Below are 10,588 nucleotides of genomic sequence, written 5' to 3'. Positions count from 1 at the left end.
TTCCATTCCGGCTTCTAACGTGGCTTTATACCTTCCCAGGTGGTTCGTGCTTCCTGATTGGTCCAGGGCTTCACGAAGCCCCGCCCCCTCTTGGTAACCTTGAATATCATCGCAGTTCAGGTCACACTGGAAGGCCAGGTCACCCAGGACACTATTATTATATAATTAACATTTCTCAAATAGAATTTACTAAGAATAGCATTTATGTCGGTTTCTCACCATGGTCACAGATTCTTTGTGGCTTAACATGAGAGACACAGACAGACGGGAGGTGTGTGTGTGAGAGAGAGAGAGAGAGAGAGAGAGAGAGAGAGAGAGAGAGAGAGAGAGAGAGAGAGAGAGAGAGAGAGAGAGAGGGCGGTGCTTACAGCCAAGTTGTAGTGGAAATATTTGAGCGGTGGCGCAAATTGAAGAATTCTATTGAAAACTGTCACTTACATTTATAATGAATTACTATTTTAAAAACGATTTACTACTAATGGCAAATATGACGGCAAAATTGCAGTATATTGCAATGTGCTTGCAATGCAATCATGTTGCAAGAATGCATAACGAATGTATTGACGTACATTGAAATTCTGCATTCGTTTTCTATATTAAACGCCCACAATACGACAGTAGGCTGTTGAACTCCTTAAAATCACTAAGCTAGAGAGGTGACCCAACTTTGCATTCAAATGAAACATATTGCTCAAAAATATATTCCAGTCTTATTATACAATTCCAGCAATACTGAATAATGCTATTTCACATAAAAAAAAAAGATGAACGCAAATGATTCTCAACTGTCATCATCCCATGAGTTCACCGTTGACGCCTATGTGGTGTGGTTGGGCTGACACGATCCAAATGGCTACCCTGTGAAGTCAAGGAAATATACAATTATTATGAAATGTCTCTTAAAATGGTTCAGTCATAGATACATATGTAGGCCTACGTCATTTGGTGAGCATGCATTAAATATTTCTGAAATAGACTGCGGAACAGTGGGACTAACTACATAGTTCTAGTACTTTCAAGGCTTAAAATTCAAGACCAAACTTCATATGTCTAGTACTTCCTAAGCTTAATAAATACACTCAATACTAAACTACATAGGTCTAGTACTTCTAAAGCTAATAAATAATCTCAAGATCAAACTATTTAGGTCTAGTACTTTCAATAATGGATACACTCAAGGCCAAACCACCTTGGTCTAGTACTTCCAAAGCTTAATAAATAAACACAAGACCAAACTACAGAGGTCTAGTACTTCCAAAGCTTGATAAATAAACTCAAGACCAAGCTACACAGATCTAGTGCTTCCAAAGCTAATAGGTAAACCCAAGATCAAAACATTAGGCTTCCAAATCTTAATAGATGAATTCAAGACCAAACTATTTAGGTCTATCACTTTCAAAGCTTAACAAATAAATTCAAGACCAAACTATACAAGTACTGTACATTACTTCCAAAGTTTAATAAGTAAACTCAAGCCCAAACTACGTGAGTCTAGTACTTCTAAAGCTTAATAAATAATCTCAAGGCTAAACTACATAGGTCTAGCATTACCGATGATAGACTCAAGATCAAACTACGTAGATCTAGTATTTCCAATCATATATATAAACTCAAGACCAAACTACATAGGTCTAGTGCTTCCAAAGCTTTATATATAAACTCAAGAACAAACTATAAAGGTCTCATACTTCCTAAGCTTAAAAGACCAAACTACGTAGGTCTGGTACTACTAAAGCTTAATATATACACTCAAGACCAAACTACATAAGTCTAGTACTTGAAATAATTATATACTCAAGACCAAATCTAATAAAAAAAAAAACTCAAGACCAGCTATTAGCTCACCTATGAGAAGGAATGCCGGTCTGGTCTGTGATAACCTTCGTCAGTTGCTGAACTACTGGCTGAGTCTTTTCGCGGCTCTCGACCCCAATGGCTGTTACGTGAACCTCGCAATATGGCTCCGAGGTCCCTCCCCTCGTCATGGATCTTCCTGGCTCCAGCGTCACCGAAATGCGCTGAAAAAGGGTGGAATGATTGTTTTAGGTCTCTCTTTTCCTATCTCTCTCTCTCTCTCTCGTCCGTTCCTTTCTTTATCGCTCTCTTTCTTTCACTTTCGCTCTCTTTCTCTCCTTTGATCGCTCACTCTCTCTTTTTCTCTCTTTTCGATCTGTTCCTCTCTTGCTCTCTTTTCCTCTTTTTCGTTCTCTATCTCTCTTTGACTCGCTCTCTTTCTCTCTCTTACGATCTGTTCCTCTATCGCTCTCATTCTCTCTGGCTCGCTCTCTTTCTCTCTTTGACTCGCTCTCTTTCTCGCTCGTTCATTTATTATTATTAGCTTAAATGAATAACTTATTAACACTGGAATGTTAAAACAGCGATTAATACATAGGTCTGCTTCAACAGGAATGATCAATGGAATCAAGGAAACTAACAGTAGACCTATTCAATACCACAACACTAAAGTAACCGTATACTACAAATTATTTGGCTGAAATGTTGGTGACAATGTCATTTAATGTTATAGTAACTTGATGACAAATGTTATTTTAGTTATACTTCAATAACAAACTTGTCCCTTGACGATTTAGCAGGCCTTATGCCAGCATGAGACAATGGCAACTTCAAGTAAAATTTCAGTAGTCGCAAGTGAGCTGAAGTAATTAACTTAAAAATGAACTGAGACGCTTAGGTATGAAACCTAAGTTGTTTTAAGCGCAGTTGCAGTAATAAAGTGAGATAATGGTTTAAGTGGATTATTGATAGCTGGAATACAGATAAAGCAGTCATAATCATGTACCAATTTTTAGTAGATAAATGACCCCCTCCCCTTCTCAGCCAAAAAAAAAAAAAGGGGGAGGGGAAGAAGAAGAAGAAGAAAAAATTATCTTATTCGGAACATTTGTCAAACATGGCAACAGTAGCACCCCTGATATGATAGAACACTCCCCAACTACCTCCTTCCCTCCCAACCCCGTCCCCCAACCTTCCTCCATCACGCCACTCATAGCTTCTTACGCAACTCTTCTCTTTCTCCTTCTCTTTATACGCTTTAGACTGACAATAAATCTACAGCTGCCAGATAAAGACCTTTAGCTTCTATATAACTCTACAAATGGTTTATAATCTAAACTTAAACTCATTTTTATTCATTAGGCCTATTAACGTTAGATATAATTCTCTCTATAAATGTTTACAATCAAAAGTTTCACTAACTTTTATTCTATAGGCCCACTAAATTGGTTAGATATAGTTCCTTTTATAAATGGTTCACAATCAAAGCTTAAACCCTTTTACTTCATAGACCTTCTAAATTAGTTATAGTTCCTCTATTAATGGTTTACAATCAAAACTTGAACCAGTTATTCCATTGGCCTAATAAATTAGTTCATTATAGCTCCCAGAGAACATGAATAACAATGACAAAGTGATGGCAAATATAATTACCTAGAAATGGTTTAAAATCTAAGCTTACACTTGGTTTGTTCCATGGGTCTAGGTCTCCTTGCATAAGTTAGATATAGGTTCTCAGAGAGTATGAATAACAGTGACAAACTGTGTCGTTGCAAATATATATCAAAGCAAGATAAATATACAGTTCTATTCTCCAGGGGAACAAAATGAGAGAGAGAGAGAGAGAGAGAGAGAGAGAGAGAGAGAGAGAGAGAGAGAGAGAGAGAGCAATAATATAAACTATTAATTTCTTACCTCTTCTGGTTTGCCCATGACTTCAGCCAACGTTTTCGTAACCCGAATGTGGAAGTCTTTCGGGATGCTTTCACTGGACGTGTTCGTTTTCACCGTAACGAGAGGCATCGTTTTTTTTTTTTTTTTTTAGCAAATAAAGTAATTCGTTATATTTGTTTTTACGAATGATGATGTATGCTATACGTTATAAAACAGCGGCTGGTTTTCACTCTCTCATAACAACTCTTGCTCTATTGCAACTAATCGCCGGCTGCACTACTGCACTAGACCAACACACGCTCCAACCACTCTCTCTCTCTCCTCTCTGTCTCCCACTAATCGTGGTAGTAGTATCATCTCCGAACACCCACTCCCGCCCACTCTCTCTCTCTCTCTCTCTCTCTCTCTCTCTCTCTCTCTCTCTCATACACACGCGCACACAAGTCATGGTAATAGTATCATTATCTCCCCATATCTCTCTCTCTCTCTCTCTCTCTCTCTCTCTCTCTCTCTGACCTTGAATACTATAAGTGAGCACCGTATAGTTACGCCACAGTTCTGAAGATAACTGTGTCCGGCACGTTTGGGCACTTTGCCACATAAGTAAGCCGAAGACACAAAAGCTGCACTTCATATTTTTCTTATTTTTCTATCTTATTTTCTAGTCAGAGGACGTCGAGGATACCGTTAAGAATAATGTTCACTTTTGCTTGCACTTGAAGGAGTTATCTTTAAAATTAATGAAAGTTTGAAATTACCAACAGAAAGGTGAGCACAATTGGGCAACTTGCCTCAACAGGTTTATCTATATACAGAATGGTGTTTACCAAGGGACGCGTAGCCTGTACTGGTGCAAACATTATATATATATATATATATATATATATATATATATATATATATATATATATATATATATAGAGAGAGAGAGAGAGAGAGAGAGAGAGAGAGAGAGAGAGAGAGAGAGAGAGAGAGAGAGAGAGAGAGAGAATTGTCTATGGAAACCAAAGCTGTTATGTAATAAAGGATTGGTGAGTCAACTTAGCTTTATGGCAGTGGATATTGATGTGGAGTGCAAAAGCAACACACACACACACACATATAGGAAAATGTTAGAAATATGATATTTATTATGCTAAATGAGCCTTTAAAATAACAGTTATCACAAATAAACAGTACAGTCCACTGATTTGTGGTGACTTCAACCTACATCTGGATGATAATGATGACAAATAAGTCAAAGAATTCATAGAGTTACTTGAAAGCCACGACCTCGTAAATGTTGTGAAAAAACCGACATCGTCATTGAACCATACCACTGACCTAGTGATACAAAGCAAAAACAACGAGATTGTGAGTGACATACAAGTTGAGCCTGAATGCGTGATATCTCCCATACATAAACTAGTTATATTTAGCATAAATATCTGGAAAGGTTATGCACTGACAAAAACTACTACTTACAGAAACGAAATCAACTTTAAAGCTGATGAATTTATTGTTGAGAACATAAAGAAAATAAAAGAAACAAGCCAGGAGTGCAGGTGTAATTTGAGAAATACCTTGACAGGCGACCAAGTAGGCCTATGTGTAAGCTGTTTTGCATTCTATAGCAAAAGTATATTGGCGTCAAGCTACAACGATAAATGTCCAGAAGTAAGAAGGCAAATAATAGTTAAAGAAAATGCCAAATGATTTAACAGCGAATTACGCGAAGCTAAGAAAAAGAAAAGAAAAATGGAAGATTACGGAAAAGATCGAAAAAATCAAAATGTAGTGAAAATTGGCCACTGTATAAAACAGCTGGAAATCATTACAACGACTTGATTATGAAAACCAATAAAATATATTATAATAAAATGTTTAGGGTAGAGAAAAATCCCCCAAAAATCCATGACAACTTAGCCGGAATATTGGGACTCAAGAAAGAAAAAGTTCTACCTAACGTAACTAGTGACTACAAAAACCTGGCCGATAACTTTGTGAACTACTTTGAAGAAAAAATTGAGAGAATCTGTCATAGTTTAGATAGGAGATCCCTCCTGATCTCCCGGTGATCGCAATGAGAAATAGCAAATTCATCAAGTTTAAAGAACTGAACATGAGTGACTTTGACAAAATGATGAGAAAAGTAAAAACACCTTATTGTGAAACTGACCCAATTCCCATAAGTGATATAAAAGATGCAAAAAAACTTTGATCAGTTGCGAGAGCTATATTTTGATATTGTCAACATGAGTCTAGCACAGGCATCTTTCCCAAATAGTGAAAAGCTTGCTTGTATAAAGCCGGCCTATAGAGGAAAAGGTGATAAAGAAAATCTAAGCTTCTATAGACCAATATCGAACCTATCGTACTTATCAAAACGTATAGAAACGGAAGTTCACAAACAAACATGGAAACACTTGAAACAACTCAACTTTATACCTGATGATCAGTCAGCATACAGAAAAAAAACCACTCAACAGAGACTACATTGTGTGCAATTATAAATGATATGGTAGAAATTATAGCAAATGGCAAATGTAGCATCCTGGTTATGCTTGACCTAAATGCAGCATTTGACACAGTTGACCACAATCTACTGCTTGAAGACCTGAGAGCAGTGGGCATCAAAGATGGTGTACACAAATGGTAGAAAAGCTACTTAGAAAATAGGAAGGTTATATCCAATGTGAAATCAGAAAAGAAAAGCCTAACTAAAGGAGTGCCTCAAGGCAGCATTCTGGGTCCACTGCAATAATGGAAGATATCAAAAAATGGATGTCGGTGAAGAAACTGAAACTTAATGAAGACAAAACTGAGTGTATGCTATTTGGATCTGACAGTGTACTACGAAAATATGAACACTTCAAAAGAATAACTATTGGTTCGTCAACAATAAATATTGTAGCAGCACTGAGGAGCTTACAAGTATTTACTGATAATGAATTGTCTATGTTATTAGTTATAAATGATTTGTTTAACCAAACCTGTAACTGTCATATTAGAAACATTGCATTTATTAGAAAATACCTAAACGAAGATACAGTACTCTGAAAACAGCAATTTGCAACCAAATACTATTGAGGCTTGACTACTGCAACATTATATATTACAGTCTCCCTAACTACCTACTAAGAAAATTGCAAGGAGTACAAAATAGAGCCGCCAGGTTGATAAAAGGACTACGTTCTTGTGACAGAATAACCCTAGCACTAATTGAGCTACATTGGCCCCCTGTAAAAGCTAGAATAGAATATAAAATACTACTTACAGTCTTTAAAGCACTAAAATATGATGAACCAACATATCTGAATCCACTTAAGCTTCTTTAGACCCAAAATGAATATGTAATCAGACATGCAAGTGAAGCCTTTGAACCTAGGACAAATTGTAAGTCAGGTGAAAGGGCATTTGTACACTGTGCACCAAGACTATACAACAAAATACTGCCTGAAGTGAAGAGTATACAAGAAGAATGAAAATTTAAAAAGGAACTAAAGACTCTCTTATTCTGCAGGAGCTACGATACTGATGAGAAAACACTGAAAGACAATTACAAAATATAAGAAGCACGTTATTTTGAAAATGTACAAGGGCCCACCAGAGAGGGAATTATCCCTGTGGAGGGCTGTACATAAAAACAAACAAAGTGAAACAGAAATTTTATGATGATTAATACAAAAAATTTAGGATTGTATATCTACAGAAGAATATAACCACTGGAATAATGAACCAAATAAAATTAACTTCTACATGAATAACTGAGGTTCATATTAGTTATCAGGGATCTTTCCTAGATAGTGACCGCCAAGGGTTTTAACCCAGTATGTATCCACTTTTGCAGTGTGTTTAGTATAAGCCTGTTTGGGATGACTGTAAAAACTTAAACAAGACTATAAATATCATAAAGATAATGACATAATAAAGATAATGACAATATTAGTCCTGGATGACAACCCCCGAACCTTGCTGGGGGTCACTATCTAGGAAAGATCCCTTATCAGGAAGGAAATCAACGGCTGATACATTTAAACCAAACTCAATAATCCTGAAATGAACAATAAACCTAATAATATAAATATGCATGGTCTTATTATGGGAAGCTATCCTTCTTAAATATAGTCATTCGAAACATTAATATAAATGATTCTCTTACCCAGTTATTTATAGCAGGAATTTAGGACTATGCTCGAGTCATTAGTCTGAGAGCTCCATCATCTGAAAGGACAAGAGAATACAAATATATAAACATAAGACCACAAAAATTGCGACGAATCTCATTAAATTTACATATGACAGACAGGAAACTTCAATAGCCAACAAAACGGTGTAGAGTTCGTAATGATAACCTTTAAGAATAAGCCCTATTCATCCATGGTACTCACCATTGTTGAACTGATGCTGATGGATTTCGGCAGAGAGTCACAAGAGGGTGACGGAGATCAGGGATCCCGAGATATGCCTTTAGCGTAACATAGCATGTTAGACGAATATAAACTGTATGGAGCTTAGCAGGTGAATGAGGTCCCTGCAATGTCTGCCAGGCTGCTTTGGTTCTCCTCACGTATTTTGCTCAAATGAAAGCATATGGAAGGAGGTGGAATTAGCAAACTATCCATCTTAATAGTTTGGATGGCAGGACAGGCAATTTGATGGTACCAAGAGTAGGGCAATTAAAATACCAAATTGTTAATGATTACTAGTCTTTCCTGTCGCCATGTAAAAATATGAAATATTTTGTATAACACCGTTATTAATGAGGATCTTCGTTATATAACTTTGAGATAATTGTGAATAAGTTTTTATGAATTTGCATAGTACTGTATTATCTAAACTTTTAACATATATTTACTATATATATTTTACACAGCAAATTGTGGTTGTAAAATATGGGACATTACTGTATATAATAGTTATCTCAATCAACATAAGTTTGGCTGAATTTTTTATGTATTACCTTATTATCTGAGATCTCATCATCATAAATTTAGCTTGATTATAATTGCCAAATTGATCAAATTCATATTACCCTATTTTTGAAGACTATTTTTATAAGTTGTCAACACAATAATGAAAGCATGGCTGCATAATATGACTTTGTAGGATAATGAACTTAATTTCAACATAATAAGATACTGCAGGTCTTAATCCTGTTCCTGAGACATAATATTTTTGCATAGATCTGGATGTCTTCATCTCAGTTAGTTATGGCAGAACTCTCTTGAACTGGAATTGAAATATAAAATTTAGGCCAAAGGCCAACCAAGCGCTGGGACCTAAGATGAGGTCATTCAGTGCTGAAAGAGAAATTGAGAGAAAAAAGGCTTGAAAGGTGTAACAGGAGGAAGACCTTGCAATTACACTATGGAACAATTGTTAGGAGAGAGTGGACAGTAAGATGGAAGAAAAGAGAATATGAACGGAGGTAAAGTAAAAGGAATGAAAGGGGTTGCAGATAAGGGCTGAAGGTGTGCTGCAAAGAACCTTAAGTAATGCCTATGGTGCAGTGCGTGAAGTGCACTGATAGCACTACCCCCTACAGGGTCCATTTATTTTGGGACTGTTAAGCATCTGGGAGTACTTTATAAGTAACCTAGTTGGTGATTTCTGTAATTTTCTTCTCAAATTTGCAGGCTGATTTAAGTACTCTATTTCTTTGAGCTCTGTGTGGTTAGCATGTGTCATTTAATCTCATGAACATCTAACTCAATTGGGGGCAGTACCATCAGTACACCTCACATGGTTCTCTGCAGGATCTTTGCAGTGTCCCTTTGGACCCTAGTTGAAACAACTTTCATTCCTTTTACTGTAGCTCTGGTCATATTCTCTTCCTTCCATCTTACTTTCCATCCTCTCCTAACAATTGTTTCATTGTGCAACTGCTAGGTTTTCCTCCTGTTACACCTTTAAAATCTTCTTACTTTCAACTTCCCTTAAGCACTGAATGACCTCAGCGCTTGCTTGGCCTTTGGCCTAAATTTCATATTCCATTCCATTCCAATCAGGGACAACTGTAAATATGCATCAATCCTCTAAGAATGGAAAATTGCATGTACATAATATATAAAAGACTTACATAACCCAGGTTACAGTGTAGATTGATGAAAATATCGAAAGTGTATGGGTTTTGTTTGGGATTTTGTTAAATTCTCATGATACTGTACAGCCTATCTAGTTAGCCAAAGAATCAGATTTTTCGGATCTTTATCTCTTCTGAATCTTATAGAATTACTTAACTTTTTCTTCTCAAAAATACAGGTTTATAGGGTTGTAAATACGTACCTTATTGTCTACCTAGTTAGCGTATGAACCAATTTTTAGGATCTTTCATCCTTTAGGAATCTGTTGGAATTACTTGATCATATTTTTTCTTCTGAAAAATACAGTTTATAGTAGGAAAGTTTAAATTCTTAGGAATTTTACATGTGTGTTGGAATTACCTAATCATTTTCCCTACTCAAAAGTGCAGGTTATAATATATGTTTTTTAAATTTCTTGGTGGCATAAAACTTGAAATAGAAATTGGAATATGAATTAAAATTTTGAATAAAGGCTAAGCACTGGGACCTATGAGGTCATACAGTGCTAAAAGGTGAAATTGACAGTAAAGAAGTTTTTAATGGTGTAACAGGAGGAAAACCTTGCAGATGCACTATGAAACAATTGTTAGAGAGGGTGGAAAGTAAGATGGAAGAGAGAGAACATGAAGGGAGGTCCAGTACAAGGAATGAAAAGGGTTACAACTAGGGGCAGGCATGAGGTGCACTGAGGGCACTATCCCCCTGTATGGTGGCATAAAACTTGTCTGTATTGCTCTTAGAAGCTAAAGGAAGTACATTACCCAAATCTGGTTATACTCTAAAACAGCTCCTCAAGAATTCATTTCAGGTACCTTAAGATAAAATAAAACTACAAA

At 36.3% G+C, this 10,588-nt stretch overlaps 1 protein-coding gene across 1 annotated transcript; it reads right to left on the bottom strand.

Moving 5' to 3' along the window:
• Positions 1-685: 685 nt before the first annotated feature.
• Positions 686-4,144, bottom strand: LOC136847360 (MIF-like protein mif-2). The gene is made up of 3 exons (XM_067118963.1): positions 3,709-4,144; positions 1,846-2,018; positions 686-858 (listed from the first exon to the last, which is right to left on the bottom strand). Exons 1-3 carry the CDS (start codon positions 3,814-3,816, stop codon positions 792-794), a joined length of 348 nt encoding a protein of 115 aa, XP_066975064.1. The 5' UTR covers positions 3,817-4,144; the 3' UTR covers positions 686-791.
• Positions 4,145-10,588: the final 6,444 nt, after the last annotated feature.

This window comes from Macrobrachium rosenbergii, chromosome 16, assembly GCF_040412425.1.
Source record: "Macrobrachium rosenbergii isolate ZJJX-2024 chromosome 16, ASM4041242v1, whole genome shotgun sequence".
Lineage (NCBI taxonomy): Eukaryota > Metazoa > Arthropoda > Malacostraca > Decapoda > Palaemonidae > Macrobrachium > Macrobrachium rosenbergii.
This window is presented reverse-complemented; position numbering and strand designations above follow the sequence as displayed.

Excerpts from the sequence above, each read along its gene's own strand:
- LOC136847360 (XM_067118963.1), bottom strand. The coding sequence starts at position 3,816 with ATGCCTCTCGTTACGGTGAAAACGAACACGTCCAGTGAAAGCATCCCG. Across the intron at positions 2,019-3,708 it reads TCATGGGCAAACCAGAAGAG|CGCATTTCGGTGACGCTGGA; the intron begins GTAAGAAATTAA and ends ACCCTTTTTCAG. Across the intron at positions 859-1,845 it reads ACCGGCATTCCTTCTCATAG|GGTAGCCATTTGGATCGTGT; the intron begins GTGAGCTAATAG and ends TTGACTTCACAG.